The sequence below is a fragment of the Podarcis muralis genome, chromosome 2 (assembly GCF_964188315.1).
Source record: "Podarcis muralis chromosome 2, rPodMur119.hap1.1, whole genome shotgun sequence".
NCBI lineage: Eukaryota > Metazoa > Chordata > Lepidosauria > Squamata > Lacertidae > Podarcis > Podarcis muralis.
The window spans coordinates 77092624-77115588 of record NC_135656.1 but is presented as its reverse complement, the minus strand read 5'-3'; the positions used below and the strand labels follow the sequence as shown (position 1 = coordinate 77115588).

At 39.8% G+C, this 22965-nt stretch overlaps 1 protein-coding gene across 3 annotated transcripts in view; it reads left to right on the top strand.

Moving 5' to 3' along the window:
- VGLL4 (vestigial like family member 4) overlaps positions 1 to 22965 on the top strand; it is a 100275-nt gene that overhangs the window by 55466 nt on the left and 21844 nt on the right. For 2 of the 3 annotated variants that reach the window (XM_028718897.2, XM_028718895.2), the window contains one exon: positions 15010 to 15199. The exons of the other annotated variant lie outside the window; for it this stretch is intronic. In XM_028718897.2, coding sequence (XP_028574730.1) covers positions 15010 to 15199 — 190 coding nt within the window. The remainder of the gene's footprint in view (positions 1 to 15009; positions 15200 to 22965) is intronic. 3 annotated transcript variants of the gene reach the window in all.

The following is a 22965-nucleotide window of genomic DNA, read 5'->3' as shown; positions in this document are numbered from 1 at the left end:
AGAGGGTGGAGCACATGGAAGCAAGATGAAGGAGCCATAGGCTGTTGGGGAAGGAACCCAGGGGAGGAGCCTTAGAGAGTGGTGGGAAGGCAGGGACCTCCAGTCCTTGCAGCTGCCTCATTGGGGCAAGACCTACTGGGAAGAGTTGCTGTGATCACTAGGCCTGCACTGTTCTGGTTCCTTTGAATAAAGAATTAACTTCACTGACACTGGGTGTTTTATTGCTGACCTACTCCTGACTCTGGCTCCTGACACTTAAATGCATGCATCACTGTCCATAAGTAAAACCAAGGTTTAATTTAAGCAATATTTCAACCTCTTTTTCATCTTGTAAAACTGGAATTCATGTTTGGCACTAAAAAACATGTCAGGATTCCACATTAAGATGTTGCTATAAGCACAAGTTCTAACTCATTTTAATGTTGTAACCATAATCTTGCACAAATTTACTTTTGAAGTGGAAGGGCAGTCATTAAGCTTTGATCATTTTCACCCAATGACAGACAGGCCTTTGATCATTTTCGCTTTCCTGTGTCTTGTGTTTCAAACAAGTTGCTTTCCTGGATAACAGAGAAAAAGAAGACAAGGATTCAGTGATGCTATGGCTCTGGGAAAGCAGTAGTAATTTGAACTCCATATCTAATGTATTGCATACTTAGATGAACAGTTTTGTGCGTTCACAGATTTTTATTTTTTGATTTCTTAAAATTTCAGGATTTTTCTTAGAGTATTGATGTTTGGATCAGTGTTGAAGACAAAATGGAGAAATCTCATATTCAGTACATGTAATTTTCTGAATGTACTCATCTGTGGAAACTAAAATAGCTTTCCCATGCATCCAAAATACAACATTTCAATGGAATGTTTAATTAAGCATATGTGACCCAAACCATGCAAGGGAAATCCATGGACATTCACCTAGCTCACAACCTTCACCAGCTTGGCATCTCCAGACCTTTTGGATAATAGCTACTATCAGCAGGGAGCACAGCTGGGCACCAGGTTGGTAAAGCCTGATAGAGCTAATGAGATGCACATTTGGATATAGATCCCCATCTGGATTGTGATGGCTTATCTGGGTTCCATTGAACTGGCTGAAGAAATCTTTTGATATTCATCTCCATCTGGGGCAACCAGTTGTACTCTACTAGTTATCTGAGGGGGTTGTATGAATTTTCTTTGTCCTACAGAAAAATGCATACTTGTGTAGTTTGTCCTTGTGTAGTTCTTAACATTGATGTGCACAAAGGCTTTCCATTTGAGCCACAAAGTAGGAAAAACAAACATAGAAAGAGCTTATTATGAAACATGTTTAAGTATATCAAAATATATTTTTCAAGCCAACTTTCTTTGAACGTTTACCTTTTTCTACATTTCAGATTTGAAATCTTGGATGTACTCTGAAGCAAATTCTTGTGATTGTTGTAGTACTTTCTCCAGCCACTGTGATTGTGGGAATTGCTGCTAATCAAAACTGAAGTGTGCTTGTGTGTAAGAGTACATACCTGGGAATGGCTGAGAATGTTGATGTGGGATGTGTCAGCTGCCTTGAGTATTGCTTGCATTTGAAGTAGTTTAAGGAAATGAATATTTGAATTGTTGGATGTCAACATGCTGCTCTTTATAAGTAAAAGAAAATACAGTCATGTGGCTGTTTCTAAGAGAAAAGTAGTGACTCCTATGTGTATGTTTATAAGTTTATGGGGTGCACATTCTTGGAGCCTATAATTTGTTGACATCATCCTGTCTGGCAGAAATGAAGTGTAATTTGCAGTCACCTAGGACCTCCAGTACCTCTGCCAACAAATTGTTAAAATGGGCTGCTGAAGATGAGGATCCATGATTAGAATGGTGAAAACTCCACATAGCAAAGTGTTGGTTACCACAAACTTCTGCTGAAATAACTATCACTTACGTTCTCTAGTAGCATACGTTTGAAAGGAGAATAAATAGAATTATAGTTAATTAGGGAAACCAAGGGGGAAGGTTAAGATGAAATATTCCCCCCCCCCATTAATTTCTATGCATGATCATATGTAGCCAAAGACCTTTGCAAAAAGTAAGATACAAGCGCTGTATGGGACCCTATGGAAGTTATTGGAAAGATGTTTCACATCCTCTGCCCCCTGCAATTCCTGAAAAGTGTCTGAATTATGTGGGATGGGGCACAGGGGCTGCTGGTGAGAAGAGGGGACAGAGAACTTTCTTTCCTTGAACTTTCTCAAATTAACTTATCTTCTGGGCCAAGCTAATACATCTGTGATTGGAAAAACAAACAAACTTAAAATACATATTTTTAAAAATATGTCACCACCCTTCATTATCATCCTGCTGGATAGAACAAACAATCTTATCAACTGAAGTCTGCACAGTGATTCCTGCTAAAGACTTTTTCATAACTTTCATGGCAGCAATGACAGAGGCCTGCATTCTAGGTCACATGTTTATCTATGTCAATTAGCAAATACAAAAATCATATAAATTATATTCTTAAGGATATAAGGGGCATTGTAAAACATAATGGATAATGACAGCACTTGTTTGTGATTTAATTATGGATGAGAAAGTAAAGTATGGACTTCTGGCAGCTGCTCCCACATGAGATGACTGTAGAACCCAGTCAGCCCCTTCATACCGTAGAGAGCTGTAGATGATGAAGCAGGCCAGGCAAGGACCAGATTATAAATGGTATGAGCCTCGTTCTGAAGCAGATTGCACACTAGCTAGAGGACACAATCATGCCTAAGACTTACTTTGCTAGCTGCATTATGTCTATAGTAATTGTTCAGCAGTGTTTTGTGGTCTGAAGGTTGATTACTCCTGCTTTGTTGGATGTACAGTGGTACCTCAGGTTACAGACGCTTTGGGTTACACGTTTTCAGGTTGTGTACCGCAGGAAACCCGGAAGTACCGAAAGGTTTACTTCCAGGTTTCGCCGCTTGCGCATGTGCAGAACTGTCAAATTGCATCACGCACATGCACAGATGCACCGCTGCAGGTTATGACGTCCGCAACCCGAGGTTCCACTGTACAAAGTGCCCTTGGAGACCCTCTATGACCATTTTGCTTTGAACTTTGAAGAGAAACTTGCTGTACTCAGGAAGGACCTGAGTTTCTGCAGTCTCTGTTGAGGTTTCCAGTGCCACATCTAATGTGATGTGGTGGGATCAATTTCAGCAGATAAGGCCTGATGATGTGGACAGCATGCTTGCAACAACGTGTCTGACCATATTTGAGGCTTCGTCTTCTTGGCTACTAAAAGTAGCAGAGATGGTGTGACTGGTTGTGTTCAGCATGTGGTTAACACATCATTGGGTGAGACGGTGCTCTCCACTGTCCTCAAAGAGGCAGTGATGTTGTCAGTCTTCAGGAAGTCTATGATATACCCACTGTACAAAGCAACTACTGACTAGTCACACATACCCTGTTTTAAAGCAGTGTACTAGAGAAAGTTGTGGTGGAGCAGGTATAGGCATTCCTGCAAGATACCAGTTATCTAGACCCTTTCCAGCCAGGCCTGGTTATGGGATTCAATCAGCCTTGGTGACTTTTATCGAAGGTTGAATGAAGTGCTGGGCTGGATGAGGGCCAATAAACAAGTTGAATCCTGGTAAGGCGGATGTGCTGCATGTGATGTGCTGGTTTAGTGTCCAGGAGCTAGGCAGATTGCCTGATCTGCATGGGATCGCACACAGGGAGCAAATTCAAAGCCTGGGGATGCTCCTAGATCCAACTTTTCCACGAAAGGGTCAAATGGCCTTTGTGGCTAGGAGTGCTTTATATAAACCCTGTATGTTAAGAAAGCTGGAGGTGTTCTTGGATTGCGATAGCTTTGCCAGTGTGCTTCAGGAGTTGGTGATCTCAACATTTGACTACAGTGGTGCCTCGCAAGACGAAAATAATCCGTTCTGCGAGTCTCTTCGTCTAGCGGTTTTTTCGTCTTGCGAAGCAACCCTATTAGCGGATTAGCGCTATTAGCGGCTTAGCGGCTATTAAAGGCTTAGTGGCTAAAAGGCTATTAGCGGCTTAGCGGCTTAGAAAAAGGGGGGGAGCAAAAAAAATCGCAAGACTCGCAAGACGTTTTCCCATAGGGAAATTCGTCTTGCGAAGCGCATCGAAAAACGGAAAACCCTTTCGTCTAGCGGGTTTTTCGTCTTGCGAGGCATTCGTCTTGCGGGGCACCACTGTACTGCAATGTGCTCCATGTGTGGCTTCCCTTGTACCAGCTGTTGATAGAGGCTTCCTATCAACAGAGCATAAAATCTCTGCTTGAGGATCTGCATTGGCTAACCTATATGCTAGCTGGCCTTGCTGTTAGTATACAACAGTCTGGGACCAGCTTACTTGAGGGACTACTTTTTCCCATATATTCTGTTCAATCATTGCATTAAACCAGAGAAGCACTATTAAGAGTTCACCTTGTTTCTGCAAGACAGAGGGCATTTCATGTGTCATAAGCCTCTGTTGTGGAATTCTTTGCATATTATTCTTATTCTTAAGACTGTTGACAGACCTTTTCTGATGTACAGTGGTACCTTGGGTTACAGACGTTTCAGGTTACAGATGCTTCAGGTTACAGACTCCGCTAACCCAGAAATAGTACCTCGGGTTAAGAACTTTGTTTCAGGATGAGAACAGAAATTGTGTGGTGGTGCAGCGGCAGCAGCGGGAGGCCCTATTAGCTAAAGTGGTACCTCAGGATAAGAACAGTTTCAGGTTAAGAACGGACCTCCAGAATAAATTAAGTTCTTAACCCGGGGTACCACTGTATATAGCTCAATCATAGGTTTTTGTGTATCAGTATCCATATGTTGGCTAGGTATTTTTTTTCAGTTTTATAATATCCCAAGGTTCTGGTCAACCTCCAGTGCAAAAATGCTTGAATACCTTCATATATGCAATCCTATGAATGTTTACTCAGAAGTAAAGCACACTATGTTTGTTTGTTCAAACAAACAAACAAACAAACAAACAAACAAACAAACAAACTGTCCAGTAGCACCTTTCGAGACCAACTAAGTTTGTTCTGGGTATAAGCTTTTGTGTGCATGCACACTTCGTCAGTGGGACTTATTCCCTAGTAAGTGTGTTTTGGATTGCAGCCTGCTTTCCACCCTAGTCTTCAGTGTTCAGTGTGTTTGAATGTAGCTCTAGGAATCTTATTAAAGGTTAAAATCTGTGAAATAATCTACATGTTCAGAGTATATGGTACATATGTAGACAAATAAACTAAGTTTAAATCCTTTTTCAAAGCAGCCTCATCCATATGATTTCAAATAATATTTTTCTGCATATCCACTGGCAAACAATTGAGCTTAGTTCATGAAAAGCCTTGCTAAGCCCTAAGGTGGGCTCCCGATGCATTCTCTTATTAATGGGCAATACAGCGTTGAGTTCAATTAAACATTTATTCGGTAAACTGATAAAATACAGTCATCATAATTTCAACCAATGAAATAGTAATTGTTCATGAGCTTTACTTTCAGTATTTCAGACTCTAACCTGAATAGGGTAGACAGCATATATTTAGGTAAGAACAGCAATACTCAAAGAGTAATTTTGGGATGGTTCTAAATCTTCCATCATTAAAATACCCCAAACCTCAGCCTCATAAAGCATCTGGACCATTGCTTTATATTTCTAAATGGATAAATCAGGATTCTCCAAATACCTGCTTCTTCTTTTGATAGGTGTACATTCCCATTTCTTTATGGTGTTTATATCAAACTTCACAAAAATGTAAGTTGGGGACTAAATTATTTTTAAAAACAAATAAGCAGAGAAGTTCAAATTTGAGATAGTCATTTTCCACATCGGAGAGGGAGAGCAGCAGTCCTGTGAACCTTGTTCCCTTTGGGAAGAAATACTATAAATTATAGTCAAAAGCAGCTGTTCTTTCCCTGTTAATTAAAATGCAACTCTGCAAAATGTTCAATAGCTGCATATATGTTTGTCTAATATAAATGCCCTTTGTAGCAGAAAAGTCTGGAGATTGGAATGCAAAACAGGGTTTGTTGCTGTTGGAGTGAGTAGCATTATTGGTGATGCATGAAAGAGTCCAGGGTCTGAATGACAGTGTGGTCCGTCTCTCAGTGAACACCGAAGAGCCAACGAAGAATAGTTCACTAAGATTACACCAGCACTTTAAATTTAGGTACATATTTATGTAACATGGTAAAAATAGACCCTGGAATAGCATGCACTGGAAGTCTTGACTTGTGAAGTATGAAAAATAATCAATTGTCACTGGGGGTTAGCGTGGGGTGCTGAGAGACTTAGTTGAGTTTTTAAAATTGTTTCTCTGTAACTCGTGTTAGTCTGGCAACTTCTTCAAGAAACTTGGTCTATGCTTTAACCCTTTTGACCACTTTTGAAGTATCCTATAGCATGTGGATGTACAATGACCATCACTTAATAGAGAAATAAAATGTTACCATAAGTATTGTTTCTTTAAGTTCTCCAGTATCCCAGTACAGTAATTGGTGCTAAGTATTAGAAGCCTTGTTTGGGTTCACCTATGAATACGGCTGCCAACTTCAGAAGTGGCCTCTCTAGCAGCTAGCTCAGGCATAGGCAAACTCTGCCTGCCAGATGTTTTGGGACTACAACTCCCATCATCCCTGACCACTGGACCTGTTAGCTAGGGATGATGGGAGTTGTGGTCCCAAAACATCTGGAGGGCCTGAGCTTGCCCATGCCTGAGCTAGCTGATCCTTGAGCAGCAGCTTGATCTACAGCAGTTAGCAGCTGATAATGTTGAGCTTCAGCTGCTGATTTCTGTCTACTAAACCTCTGTTAAAGGGACAGGAACAGGCCAGGCTAGATTTTGATCCGCCTGCATTTAAATATAGGGACATCTTGAGAAATAGCACCTATGTGAAAAATAAAAGCAGCGGAAAACAGAGGAACTTCTGAATCATGTAAGGTGCAAACTTTTGCAATCCCATGTCAACATGAGGTACTATGTGGAATTAATCATCTGAAAAATCCCTAGATCCCAGATAGGAGTTTGCAAGACTGAATGCTGTTCTGTCTGTGCATGCAGAAAAGTAGCATGTTAGGGAGCAGGGTAAGCAAGAACTCTTTTTCATTGCATCTGCTATTCTATAATAAAGGGATTAAAAATACACACACACCACAAGGTTATTCAAGTTTACTACCTCAGTGAAGAGTATATGTGTTTAGGCGGGTGACAATTTGCTTCTTAGGGGGTAAACCAGGCATGTTGGGAACAGCCATACTTGTTTTCATCTATACCTCCCTCATTCACAACTAAAAAGGGGGAATTGGTGTGGTCTACCTTTTGCATCAACAAGTGCTTGCAGGTGCATGGAGATGGACCTTCCTGCGTTCTGTCAGCTGAATCACTTTCTGTCCTGCCCTGTCTACCTACTCTAGAACTGGGATGTGGAAGAGAGGTGAGATGCGACTGTTTCAAGTGATGTCATAGGGGAGAAAGTTTTGAAGGCTCTGCTTTCCTCACCAACATGCACGTTTAGTTGTAAAAGTCTCTCAAGTTCCATTAAAAAAATATACATAGGAGGCAGGCATGTGTATGAATGAATGTGGCTGTCCACATCATGCCTGGTTTATCTGGGGTCTAGTGCCCATCTCTCACATATTTAACTAAATTTTTTAAAAGCCTGACTCAGTTATGACAATATCTAAATCATGTTCAGCTATCTTCTTAGGCCATGAGAGTGCTGGCTGGATTGACCGTAAGGCGGGGTGGGAAAATACCTACAGATAACTGGAAGTTATTTAGTGTGTGAAGGGGGGGGGGAAATCCCGACTCGGTGTATTGTTAACTCCTAGCAGGATAAATATACTTGTATGATCTCATTTCATGGTCATAAGATAGGCTTGCCAGATTTTTGGGGAGCGGGGGAGGGGATCCTTAAATGTACTAGTTGGAAATCGTTATACCTAGACTACAAGAGTTTTTGTTTTGTGGATGTTGTACTGTTATGACACACAGACAATACGTCACATTGTTATCTCTGATTATATTGTTTATATTTCATCATGTTGCCTAACATTCCAGATCTTCGGGGCTGGGGGAGGGGGGAAGGGAAGCTAATGAATGGAGCTATAAACTGAGCTATTTGAGAGATGCAGATACGCTGTGCCCCAGCCCAGCTGCTTGCTGAAACAAAGACTAGCATTGGTGCAATGAATATGCATTGGCTGTGTGTGTGATTCTGTTGCAGGCCAGACACAGGCCTATACAGTAATGAATCAGGAAGGCTGGCGCAGGCCCTGGGGATTTTTTTTTTAAAAACACATTTGTTTTATCAGTATGTTACCTTGCCAATGGGATGATGTCAGTCTGGTTACCATAGAATGTGGTCAGACAGAGGAAGACATATGCAGTGTGTGGCAGTATTTTGTTTTGATAGACTGAGCTGCGGTTTTTCTTTCCCATTTGGAAACTTTAATACTGCAGAGAAGAAAAGATTTGAAAATGTATTTGTGAGTGTGAGAGAGAATGAACTTTGGGAGCTTGCGTGCCATTTTACAAACAAACAAACAAACAAACAAACAAACAAACAAACAAACAAACAAACAAACGTGCATATTGAAGGGCTCTTTCATTTTCTTAATCCAGTATGTAAAGGGTACCAACACCTAGACTGATGGGCAAATAACACATGCAGTCATACCTTGGGTTGAAGTAGCTTCGGTATAAGTATTTTCAGGTTGCACGCTGCGGCGACCCAGAAGTAACGGAGTGCGTTACTTCCAGGTTTTGCCGCATGCGCGGATGCTCAAAATGACGTCAGGCACAGAAGCGGCAAATCGCGACCCACGTGGACGCGGGTTGCGTTCGCTTCTGGATGCGAACGGGGCTCCGGAACGGATCCCGTTCACATCCAGAGGTACCACTGTACCTGATATCCACATATATTCAGAACATATTTTGTCAAAACATGCATGCTAGCTACATGCCCATTACTTTAAGCCATAGCTTAAATAACCATTAAGTGTTTTTTTTTGGGGGGGGGGATAGTGTTACACCCAAACCCAGTGCATTGACTATGGTTTGTTCACAAAAATAAATCATGGTTTGTTCTTTGCTTACTGACATTAACCATGACTGAGTTTTATATTGGAATGTATGTAGGCACTTTTCCTGTGGCTTAGGTGTGGCATGTTTCATTGCGTTGCCCAAATTGCCCAGCTAAGCATCAGGCACACTAGGTAAGAGCGGCTTTAAAACTAAGCTGTTCTCAGGTCCGCTTTCTGGCACTTTTTCTTGAAATTGAAGTTACTGCTAACTCACCTGCCTGCCTGGTAATAAGACCCCCCCCCCAACTCACCTTGTCCCCCACATCATAGCTGCAGCCAAGCTGGAGTTGAAAACTTACTGTGGTGGGATGTGATTTTATATTTCCTAATGCTGAAGTGCATGGACAATCCCTGTTACTGCTATACAGTGAGGTTTGGTTGGCATACTCTCCTTTCTAAAATAGTAAAGTATGTTCGAACTTTTATGTATAAATTTTGTAATTTATTTTGAACTTGACTGTTCTAAGAGAAATGAACAATGAACTTAACTGTTTTGGATATATTATACACTGCAATTGTATTGTTTTATTCAGCAGTTCAATATAAATACCCAAAGCAGTTCTTTTTTTTTTTTTTTTTAATGCTTTTTATTGTATTTTCATCATCATACACATCTACAAAAACAAAGCCTAAAAAATAACATTCAACAGTAAGAAAATGTTACAAAAAGAAGAAAAAGAGAAAAGAATAGAAATAAAGAAAAAAAAACAAGAAAGAAACAAAAAAAGCACATACAACAGTTTGTTAAAACCGACTTCCTTCCCTCTTGATTTCAGATGCCTACTTTTAATAGTATCATCTTACAGCTGGTGTTGGTTTTTAGTTTATAACATCAGAAGATTTAAATCAAACCTACTGTAGTTGATAAATTACTAAAATTGCCTTCGATGTATACCATAAATTTGTTCCAATCCTCTTTTAACTTTGTATTTTTTTGATTTCTTAATCTTTGTGTCAATCTTGCCAATTCTATAAATTCATATAGTTTCAGTTGCCAGTCTTTCAGTGTTGGTAAAGTTGGGTTTTTCCAATTTTGGGCAATAAGTATTCTAGCCGCAGCTGTTGCGTATTGGAACAGGGTTTTGTCTTTTTCCGGTATCTCTTTTCCAACCATCCCTAGCAAAAAGGCCTCTGGTTTTTTGGGGAACGTGTAACTAAATATTTTTTTTAGTTCATCATATATCTGGTTCCAAAATCTTTTAATTCCCTCGCATGACCACCACATATGTATAAAGTTCCCCTCATTTGTTTTACATCTCCAGCAGGCCTTGTTGCCAGTCTTGTACATTCTATTTAATTTTTCTGGTGTTAAATACCATCTATATATCATCTTCTCCAAGTTTTCTCTAATTGCCGCACTTGCTGTGAATTTTATTCCCTCGTTCCACAATTTCAACCATTTCTCATGTTCTATGTTATATCCCAGGTCTCTTGCCCACTTTACCGTAACTTCTTTAATTTCTACCTCTTTTGTATCGGCTTCCAGTAAGATGTTATACATTTTAGATAATAACTTACATTTACTTTCGATTATTTCTATTTGAAATTTTGATTTTTTCCCGTTCATTCCTACTTTCCTATCTTCCGTCCATCTTGCATTAATCTGGTGATATTGAAACCAGTCCTTCAGTTTTTCTTTCAGCTCCTCAAACGGTCTTAATTTCCAGCCTTCATGGGAACTTGTCAATAGATCTTCATATGTCAAGCCTTGCTCTTCCGTATTTGTTTTTTTGAATGATAGGATATCTGTGGGGGACAGCCACCAGGGTGTTTTTGGTTCTAACAGATTTTTGTTTCTTTTCCAGACTTCATAAAGAGGGCCTCTAATTATGTGACTCGAGAACCCCTTATGTACTTTCTCTTTATCTAGCCACAGGTAGGCGTGCCAGCCATACCTATTATCTACACCTTCGAGATCTAATAAATCCGCATCTTCCAAGGTTATCCAGTCTTTCACCCAACATAAGCAGGCAGCTTCGTAATATAATTTTAGGTTGGGTACCGCCAGCCCTCCTCTCTCCTTTCGATCTGTAAGTAGTTTGTATCTAATCCTTGGCCTTCTACCTTGCCATATAAATCTTGAGAGTACTTTCTGCCAATCTTTAAATATTTTATTCCCTCTGATCACCGGGATGCTTTGGAAGAGAAACAACATCTTAGGAAGAATATTCATTTTTATTGCCTCCATCCTACCAAGCCATGAAAGGTTAACTCTGCTCCATATATCCAGGTCTTTTTTAATTTTGTTCCAGGTCGTTGTGTAGTTATCTTCAATCAGATTTATATTTTTAGGTGAGAGCCAGACGCCTAGGTACTTTATTTTTTTGGACACTTTAATTCCGTGTTGGCTCTCTAATTTTTCTTTTGAATCATTTCTCAAATTCTTTACTAATATTTTGGTTTTTAGTCTGTTCAATTTAAATCCAGCTAGTCTGCCATATTCTTCTAGTGTTTCCAGCGCCTTCTCGATGCTCTTTAGCGGCTCTTCTAAGGATAACATCAAGTCGTCCGCATAAGCTTTTAGTTTAAACTCCCTAGATCCTATTTTAATCCCTCGGATCTCAGGCGTTGATCTTATTTTATTTGCTAAGACTTCTAGGACCATAATGAATAAAAGCGGGGAGAGGGGGCAGCCTTGCCTGGTTCCTTTTTCAATTTGGAATGTATTTGTAAGATTGTTGTTTATCACCAGTTTGGCTGATTGGTTGGAGTATATTGCCTGTATTCCTTTCCAGAATTCTCCCTCTATCCCCGCTTCTTCCATGGTTTTTAATAAAAACGGCCAAGAGACGTTGTCAAACGCCTTCTCAGCGTCTATGAAAATCAGGGCCGCTGGTATATTGTTGTTGATTTCCAGATATTCAATTAAATTTATAGTGTGTCTCACATTGTCTTTCAAGTATCTATTTGGTAAGAAGCCTGCTTGGTCTTTGTGAATTAAGCTTGACAGGCATTTTTTTAGTCTATTTGCCATAATGTCGGCGAAGATTTTATAATCGTTATTCAATAAAGATATCGGCCTGTAATTCTTAATGCTCATTTTATCCGTATCTGGTTTTAGAATTAATGTTATGTAGGCTTCCCTCCACGACTCAGGGATTTTCCCTCCTTTTAAGATATTGTTCATAGTGTCGCAGAGCGCCGGGAATAGTTGGTTTCCTAGAACTTTGTAATATTTAGCCGAAAGGCCGTCTGGGCCAGGAGCTTTCCCTATTTTCATTTTTTTTATAGCGTTTTGGACCTCTTCTATGCTGATGGGCTTATTTAGTTGTAGTCTTTCTTCCTCTGTAATTGTCTTCCCTTTATGTCTCTTTAAATATCTTTCTATTTGTGTTGTGTCCTCTTCTCCCCTCTTATATAGTTCCTCATAAAACTCGAGAAACTTTTTTTGTATTCCCAAAGCAGTTCTTGAGAGGCTTAGCATGCAAGCTCTTAAAATTCAGAATCAGGTGTTTTTGGGAGTTGGTAAAAATGATAATTATGCAGTGAATTATTTTGTTCTCTGTGTAATAGGTAGTGGTTAACAAACATTTAATCTACTGATACTTGGTGTAAAGGAATTGTAGTCTTAGAAAGTTCTGTTTTCTATGACACTAAACCCTATTTCATTTCTGTTTTTGAAAACTGAAACAGTAGGTTGGATAATGGGCATTCCTACTGGATTTTGTTTTCTTCAAATACTGGAAGACCTTGAGCACAGAAAAGGCATGAAATAAATTTAGGATGCATCAAACAGTGACAAGTGCTTGGAGATTTCAGCTTTTGAAGTTGGTGCCAGCTTGTCTATCTAAGATTATAAAATACAAGGAATCTTCTCTTTTGCAGTTTTTCAAGTTCCTGACTTGATGGCCTAAGTGAAATGATTCCTGTCGGGATGTCAGCATACTGCATGTGATAAATTTTATGTTGCATGTCCTACAAATGAAGATACCATTTTATTAAACTCTGACTTCCATGTTGGTTTTTTAGTTGAGTTGCTGACAGAGTTGTTCAGTATGACTGTTTGGCCTATGCGCTTTTATAAAAGTTTGATCTAACAAAAGTTATATTTTCCATTTAAAAAAATATTTTCGTTGGAGGCTAACATAGCTTCAAATGGAAAACTTTAAAGACTGAAAAGAAAAAATATACAGCTGCAGATTCCACATATTAGAAGATTTAAGGCTTTTAAATAGCTCCCTCCCCAAGGCAAAAGATGAAGGTGGGATAGAAGCAGCAAAGTGATGATTTGTGTATTAACACAGCAGAATGTCTCATGGTTAACTCCAGTGCCTGGCCTGCTGTGGAGCATACACTTCTTGCTTTTAACATTCAGGTGGAAAGTTACAGTTTAATTTTGTTGCCAGAGTCTTGAATAGAAGCCATGACTTGTGGTGTGTTTATAAGCCGCAGTATATTTGCTAGTTTACATCTTGCCTACTAAATTGGCAAAATGTTTATTTTCCCTGGTGAACATAGTGGAGATTACTCCCTAGTGGTTCCTTTCACACCAAAATAGTATTTGTTGAATATATAAAACAGGGCTCTTTTTATATGTCACCTGTGCCTTGCATGGGGTATGAAAATGTGTAGTAGTAGCAAACACATTTCCCTTTTCAGATGTGATGTGTTACCGACGTTGTTTTCTTGTAATTATGCACTTGAGAAAAATGGAACGAGCATCTGTAGAGAAAAATATTTACAAGTTCCAGAAACCTTGAATAAAAATATCAGTGTATCCTAAAAGATGGCCAACTTTGTGAAATGTGATAATGTAGTTTCTGTTTTCTATGCGAAAGCCTATATGACATGCAAAGAAGCAGCATCACTGAGCAGAGTGGGAAAGCATATCATGTTCACAGAATTGTAGAGTTGGAAGGAAACCCGAGGGTTATCTAGCTCCTGCAATGCAGGAATAACAACTATGCAGTTTCCCCTCCCCCTCAGTTTGTTTTAAAGGTAAAGGGACCCCTGACCGTTAGGTCCAGTCGCGAACGACTCTGGGGTTGTGGCGCTCATCTCACTTTACTGGCCGAGGGAGCTTCCGGGTCATGTGGCCAGCATGACTAACCGCTTCTGGCGAACCAGAGCAGCTCACGGAAACGCTGTTTACCTTCCCGCCAGAGTGGTACCTATTTATCTACTTGCACTTTGACATGCTTTTGAACTGCTAGGTTGGCAGGAGCAGGGACTGAGCAAGGGGAGCTCACCCCATTGCGGGGATTCCAACCACCAACCTTCTGATCGGCAAGTCCTAACCCAGTAGTGTTACTTTCCTCATGTATGAGCTAGAAGTTGTGTTGTAACACCATTACCTGAATCTGTAGTGTGGCCATAAGAAGTCTATTTCTAGTTGCTGCATCTTCATAGTAAGCTGCCTTATACCTTTTACTGAAATATACCATTGACCTGTCTAGCTCAGTATTGTCTACACTGACTGGCAGTGTCTGTCTGTTTTAGCTGGAGATGCTAGGAATTGAGCTTAGGACCTCCTCTTCAAAACAGTTAGGAATTAAATTGTTTAAAGTTGATTGCTTAAGTTGTAATCTCAAGTGCATGAAACTCAGTGTTGGATTGTTCCGTCTTACAAAAAAGGTATGTCTGCCAATAAAAATGCTATAAATATTATGCGTCAGTTTAGACCTTAAGTGCACCTGAGATGAGTCAACTGTATTTCCCGACCTCTCTTCCTCTGCTGTTTTATTCCAATGTTTATGTTTCAGAAACTAAATTTTAACAAGTATTTTGTTTGTAGAAGTCATGTTTTATTTTAAGAAAACGAATATTTAGCTTCTGACCACAGTTTAAAATCTTAAACAACCCTGACAAGGCAAGCATCCTATTGATTTATCAAACACTTTGCTTTAAGGAGGTACAGACTTTAAAGGATACCATTTGTTTTGTGTTTCTTTTTATGACATTTTTTTAAACCCATGGTTTCCTCTGTTTTTTCCCCTGTAGGTGAAGCTGCTCTAAGAGGAGAACCCAGAATGCAGTCCCTCCCAGTATCAGCGGCTGTAACCAACCATAGGACAGGGCCACCCCCGATCAGTCCTTGCAAGAGGAGGTTCAGTATGGACCAAGGAGATGATGACCTAGACTGTGAAAACGAACACGTCTCTAAAATGAGTCGAATGTTCAGTCCCCATCTGTAAGTTTGCTTTACTATTTATACGGCTTCCAATGTGTTTTCACCCAGATTTTAATTTTGTTTTGAAAAATGACAAGCCACAGGCAGTGTTAGAAACTCAGATATATAACCTAATTGCCAAATGGCACCTTAAACCTAGGTTACAATTGCTGCAGTTGAAAGTCTAGGTACCGTTCCCCACCCCCCATGGGATATCATCATCATTCATTTCATTTCCATCCTGCTTTATATTTTATATATCCTATGCTTTAAGACTCTCTACCCTGATGTGAGAATAGATGCTTTGCATTTTTAGTGTTTTTTCCCCTCCTCCTTCTAAAGGCCAGGAACTTTTAGAACAGCTGCTCAGCAGACTGCACACAGCAACAGCTGCTCAAGCTGCAGTTGTTGCTAAACACTAGTTAACGTGCTTCCATTTTCACATGCCAGCAGAGTATTTCACTTTGCAGGTAAAATGTGGGTTACTGGAAAGGAAGAAAACGGGTTTTCCATCCATTTAGTTTTCTCATTCCTAGGGAAGCAGCTGTAGCTGGCATGAAGTGTAGGCGCTGAGAGAATTCCTTTCATTCCTGACTAGAGGAAGTGATTGGAGTATTCCAGCCAGAGCCAACTTGATAACTGTGTACTGTTCCCTGCTGCCTCAGCTCAAGAAGCCCTCTGCGTTCCACACATTCCACTCAGCTTTGGATTGTTGCATTCAGTCATAAGATGTGGACTGAGGCATTTTATCCTCAAATAAATCACAGCAGTGTTATTCAGAGGCCTGCAGATTGCAGGCTTGGAATTTCTTACAAATAAGAGCTTGAGTACCAAAGCAATAAAAACTCTCAGAAACAGTTCTCCCACTCTTTCTTTCTTTCTTTTTTACATGCGGTGATTACTCCCAGTTAAACTACTTAAAATCACTCCTTAAGAGTGAAATTTGTAATCACACACACCAAGAAATGAGTTACTCTGTTTCAACTGCCACACAACTTTAGATAGGAAAAAACGAGGCTATGTTTGAATTATTACATAATTTAGAAGAGGAAGGGAGGGGAACTATGTGACTTCCAAATTCACAAAAATAAAGGAAACGAAATACAACTAGCAGTTGGGTAGATGGTTCCACTTCAGCATTTCAAACTCCTGTCTATCTGCAGAGTCATGCAACACCTTTAGAATCACTTTTCTCAAAGCTATAAAGCAGAATTTTCATGGCGTTTTCACTCAAAACTATAATCATTTAGATTAGTGGCGCCCACCCTGTGGAACGCCCTCCCACCAGATGTCAAAGTGATAAACAACTACCTGACATTCAGAAGACATCTTAAGGCAGCCCTGTTCAGGGAAGTTTTTAATGTGTGATATTTTAGTGTTTTTTGGTTTCTATGGAAGCCGCCCAGAGTGGCTGGGGAAACCCAGCCAGATGGGCGGGGTACAAATAATAAATTATTATTATTATTATTATTATTATTATTATTATTTTACAGAAATTCACTTTTTAACACTTGACAACCATCAGATCCAGAAAGGGCTTTTATTAGCGGTACTGTAAATGTGAGAAACAAAATATTGTGCAAATATAGAGTTTGGCTTTTACTTTCTTATGTAATCAGGAAAAGCTGCCAACTTGCTGGCAACATTTAATGGCGTTACAAATAAGTTGGAGAATTCAAATTATATTGGGCCCTACTAGAAAAAAACTCCAATGTAAAATATTTTGGCCATAAAGGAAAAAAATAAATTACTCCTCTATTTTAATAAACTACATGTTAAGGGTTGTTGTTTTTTCTTCATTGGTGCCCCACTTGTTGGCAATTGCAAAAGTCACTGTAGGATTAAATGATATGTAGTCATCAGAAAGCTGAACTACCCTTTTGTATGTATGTATTGGTTTGTTTACAGCGGGAAGTAGGAATTTGCATCCTGTCTGGTATAATAGGTGATAAATCATAAATACATTAGCTAAAGAGTTTTTGGCTATCAGCATTTTCACTTGAATACATTTTTTGTAAGTTCACAAAAGAGACCCCTTGTTTTTGGTTATGGTCCTCCACTTCCTGTGTGTATGTCTTCACTTTAAGCTAAATTCATTTGTGCATATGTGCATTGCAGTAGGCAGGCCTGCATTGTGTTAAATCATGTGTACAACCACAATTATATACTTAAGTGGTATGATACACCTCCTAAGTTGTTGAATGCAGCTTTTAATGAGCTATGTTTACTCATCTTCCAGATAGTCTAGTCTACTGTAGGACTTCTGTCATTGAACATTACACGATAATAAAGCCAGTTTGCAACTCCTGAAAAAGCAAATGGAATGAAAAACATGTTGAAACTTTAAATGTGTGTGTGTGTATTGCATACAGAGTTCTGACAAACAGAATGTCTGATAGAATATTACTTTGTTCCACAAAAAGCACTCTTCCATCAGCTTCAGATGCACATTTAACTATGTTCAGAGTTGTGTCTTAGTAAGGAAAACGGAAATGACCTGACAAAGGTGCAAGCCTTGCCTTGGTGCCATGTCCCACGTCAAGATAGGGGCCCAGAAAACTGGTAATATCTCATTCAGCCCAAGCTGTAGAGCAGGCTTCCGCGGCATGGAAACCATCTATGTGTTTTAGACTGTAACCCCAGGGTGCCATCTATTCCAAAAACCTTTCTGCCTCAGAAAAAGGCAAGCTGGAAAACTTACACAGCTTCACTAACATATCAGAGCTATTCAACTAAGGAGGAATAATAACATCAGCCTAAAAATCAGATTATATATTGACTTCTGATTTCCACTAAAAAAAATCATTTAGATTTCTTGGTGTAAGTTCCTGTGTATGTGGTTTCAGTGAAGATGCAAAGAGATCTTTTGGTGAGGAGTGGAGGAGAACTCATACCAACTGTCACCTTTAACCTGTGGGACCTTTCGTAACCTTTAAAGATGCACCTGGTTTATTTTGGAGCAGCTTCTGTTTAACGTTGAAAGTGTCTGGATGTTGCAGTGCAAGTGTAACACTAATGCAGTGTTGTCCCTTTAAACAAAGGTCTCAGGCCTGACCTATGTTGTGTGGGTTTCTTGTTTGTCAGGCTGGAGGTATTTTCTCATTTTCACAGTTCAGCTGAAAACAAAGGCCTCCTTATCCTTGCAGGGAGCTCTTAAGAGCTGACATCAGCCTTTTCCCAGCAGGCATCATTTCTGCCTTAAGAGTCCTTGCACAGAGGCAGAAAGCTTGATAATCTCTCCTTAGGTCACTTTCTTTGCTATGTAACAAATAAAATGAGCAAACTCTGAAAGTATCAAAGAGTTAAGAAAGGAGTGGGGGAAGCCACAGCTGTGTGTACTTTTAAAACTTATTCGTTGAGCCTGTAAATAGGAGGCTTTAACCGGTCTTTGCAGCAAGAAGAGGGTTGTATAGCAAGCCTTGATGGAATATTGTTAATTAACATTACATTTTTTTCCTTGTTGTTGCTAAGACCTCGTAATTACACAACCCAACCGTAGAATGTGCTTATGGTTTGGATTCAAACTTCAGTGGTTTCAGCATCTCTTTATTGGTAATAATGTAGGTAGAGTTTAGTGTACAGTGGTACCTCGGGTTAAGTACTTAATTTGTTCCGGAGGTCCGTTCTTAACCTGAAACTGTTCTTAACCTGAAGCACCACTTTAGCTAATGGGGCCTCCCGCTGCTGCCGCGCCGCTGGAGCACGATTTCTGTTCTCATCCTGAAGCAAAGGTACTATTTCTGGGTTAGCGGAGTCTGTAACCTGAAGTGTATGCAACCTGAAGCATATGTAACCTGAGGTACCACTGTATTAAAAATTCAGTGGTGAGCTGCAGAATTTCCTGGAATTCCATTGGTGGTTCATTAGGGAGAGGATTTCTAGTGGTCCAACTTTGATTGGCCTCTTGTGCTGTGCCTCTGACTGTGGTGCATATGATTGATGTAGCCTTTAGTTTTATGTTGTTCTGCAAAGAACTAATGCAAGCTTGGTGGTGGGTGTGCTCTACATGGGCCTTGCAATGCACTGTTGGCATGATAAGCACCAAGCCATTGTTTTTAATAAGGTGCCAAAATCCTGTTCTTTGTTGTTCTTCTCCTGCTCACTTCATGAGCAGCTGCTATTAAAAATTGGGTTTTTTTAATGTGTGTACGGCTGTTCTGTGACTTGTCATTTCGGTTTAGTGAGTATTTTTACCAATGTTACCATGTGAGTGAAATGCAAACCTTCAGAAACAGCACTTATGGTTGACTAGCTTTGGTGATGATGGAATGAATGAATCAGTTATTCTTTTCTCATGGGCAACCTAAGAGTGTATGCTTGTTGGCATAAGGTAATTTTTATTCCTCCTTTGCCTTCTTATTGCAAACAGTGTCTTCTCTCCGCATATTGAAAGCCACATCATTCTTGTTTCTGTTGAGGTTATATCTAAGTTGCTGCTCTTAGGGTTGCAATTTTTAATTATTGATATACTGGACTGCATATAAGAACTTGATCTCATGAGGATTTCAGGTAAATTATTTGTTGTTAAATAATAACAAATTATTATTACATGTCTGGTCTTTTGGTTCCAGACAAAATTTTTGGGAAATTGGCATGTACTATAATTATAAAGACCAAGATCACCTCCATGTGTGACATTGTTTTTATGCAGAGACGATCTTCACATAGATGCATGCACATCTCATGAATGAACTGTAGTGCAGGAGTTTTGCCCATACACAGCTTTGGACAGCATATGTATTCTACTTCGTGAATCTCCCAATCTTTTCCATAGCCCATGGCTTCAAAATAAAGGACCAGCTGGGGAAATGCAGGTGGGATGGCACAGAGACTGTGGCAGTTAAGTAAGTTTCTGTCCTCCATACTCTTACTATAAACCAATTGTAAATGATTTGCTCAAGCTGACAATTACCGTCTTCGCTGGAATGGTTCCAAGAGTGAACATAATCTACCAGCTCACCACATGAAGGTGTTTTCTTGTTTCTTAAACATGTGCTAAGTTGTGCAGTACAGACAGTGGCTTGGTTGCTGCTTCAGTCCAAGATGCTGACTTGTTTTGTTGCTTTAAAATGAAGACAATAGTTTTTACCTGTTGATCCAGGTGTTGTTTCAGCATTTTGCTACTATTGCCTTGTTGTTTGTATTTGGAAGTGGGTGGTGTATTTTATTTATTTGTTTGTTGTGATATTTTAAAACTTTGTTTTCTGGGCAAGCTTGTCCAAAGCAACTCATGGTATTTAAACCATCTATGAACTATTAATAGACAGGCCTGTTAAAAACAAAACAAAAGAGCATCTGGACAATGCATCAACAAAACCTGCCTCAAAGACGTAATATTTTTATAATACACGTTTTTAGAGCCTCCTGCAGTGTATTAACATGACACAGATTTGACGGGAGATAATTCCACAACCATGGTGGGACTGCCCACCTCACTGACCTAGGAGAGAAAATGGACACTGAAGTAGAGTCTCTGATGCTGATCTCAGTGTGTGGGCAGCAAAGAGCTTGAGCCCAAACCATTTAACACTTAAAACCAGGACTTTAAATTGGGCGTGGAAACACCCTGGCAACCAGTGATGCTTGTATTGCAGTGATGTCATTGATGCTGGCTGCCTCACCCCTCCTCACCTCCTAGGAGAAGCAATATAAATGTATTAAATGGTTGTACAGTGTTTACCACAAGATATGTAATGGTTAAGTGGAAAAAGCATATGCTGTGTGAAATGTGATATTTTAAAAAAGAATAAAGATGGCCACAGTATGATTATTGCATCTATGCTACTATAATATAGTATACACCATTGTATGAAAATGTAGTGCACATGTCTCTCTTATTACATTTAAACTTACAAGCAAGAGCCAAAGTAGGCATTCAATAACTTTATAAGTACCTTCTACGTACCATGTTGTATATGGGTGCGAACCGTTCCCCACCACAACCACTGTATAGAAAATATCGCTAAAACAGTGTGAATGTGTCTTTACATGGGACAGCAGTGCCTGCCATTCTTAAGGAGGCAGTAGTGCAGCCCTATGGTTTTAGATATCTAACGTCTAGTTGTTGACATTCCCTTTTTGAGCAAGGTGGCTGAGCATTGTGGTTGCACAATGGCACACATTCTTGGAGAGTACTGGTTTATATAGAACGCTCCCATTCTGGTTTTCGCTTGGCTTTGGGATTGAACCAGCCTTGGTTGCCCTGATGGATGACCCTTTGTTTAGCGGCCTTGGAAGTAATTGACCATGGTATCTTCCTGGACTTGCTCTGCGATATAATAATTGGGGGAATTGGGGGTCGGTTTCATAGAATAGCACTAGGGCATTTGCCTGTCACCCCTGTGGCAACTGCACTTGGAGCCCATGCTGTTTAACATCTACAGGAAACTATTGGGAGCATCATAAGGAGTATGCTGATTAGACCCAGCTCTGTTTCTCTGTGATATCTGGGTACAGTGGTGGGATAGATGAGAGCCAATAAATTGAAACATGATAAAACTGTCTGGGATATAGGTCAGTTTACTGTTCTGGATGGGGTTTCACTCCCTTTGAAGAAAGAATCTAGGAGTCTTCTTTGATCCATCATTGTGACTTGGGGGCTTAGTTCGCATGGTAGCTTGGATTGCTTTCTACCAGTTTTGGCTGATGCACCAGCTATGGCCATTCCTTAACAGGGACAGCTTATTACACTGCGTCATGCATTGGTCACCTTGTGTAGGATTATTGCAATATATTGTATGTGGGGCTCCTCTTAAAATAGATTAGGAAGCTGCAACTGGGGCAGCAGAATGGGGCAGCATGACTTTGTGGCTGGGGTTACCTAAACAACTTGGGACAACGATATTTGAGGGATTGCCTTATACCTGTCTGCTCACGGTCATCTACAGGGGACCCTTCTGGAGCTAAATGGAGGTTCATTCCATGGCAGCTTGGACTAGGTCCTTCAGCACAGTAGCTCTTGCCTTGTGGAATATTCTACCCATTGTAGTTATGCAGGCTCTGAAATTTTATAAATTCCATTGGGTGTTGTAAATTTATCATTTTTACAAGCTTTCACAAAAGGATAAAGTTACTTGTAGGCAGTATTGATTTTTTAAAGAACTTTACTTGCTTTGGTTTTATTATTGCGTTGCATACCACAATGGTGGTATTGTGATACTAAGCAAATAAATACTCAATGCAAACAAATAAAGGGGGACAATATACAACAGATCTAACAAAACACCACTGGTTACCATTCTGTACACATGCTGGTCCCATTCATTTCAACTGAGTCTATATGCATGCTAACTTCACAGGGTTGCTCTAGATTGTGTGCTGTAAGCTTATGGAGCACAAGTTTTAAACTTGCTCCTTTTCGTTCAATCATTTTCCCAGATGTTTCCTGCAGTTTGACAGATGTACCGTTTACTAGAAAGTTGCACTCCTGAGAGTTTGAATGTTATGGACACTGTTGCTATAGACAATGACTGTAAAGTCAGGATTTGGAATAAAACCTTATGTTTTCTTTTAGTTGAATAATAATTTTTTTCCCTAGACAAAAAGTGATGGACTTGAGAATATTCTTTTGTTTGGTCTTATACTGCAATCTGCTACAATATCCCCACCTCCAAACTGGCATTAATTCTGCCTAAAACTGCCAAGTGTTAACACTCACTCAGGAGCAGGGTTCTGGAGTGCTAAAAGGTTACACAAGTTGTTTTGGCTCTAATCTTGAATCTTTAAGCCAATTAAGATACTTCGGTTCAATATTTGACAATGATTAAACATTTTATCATTACTACCTC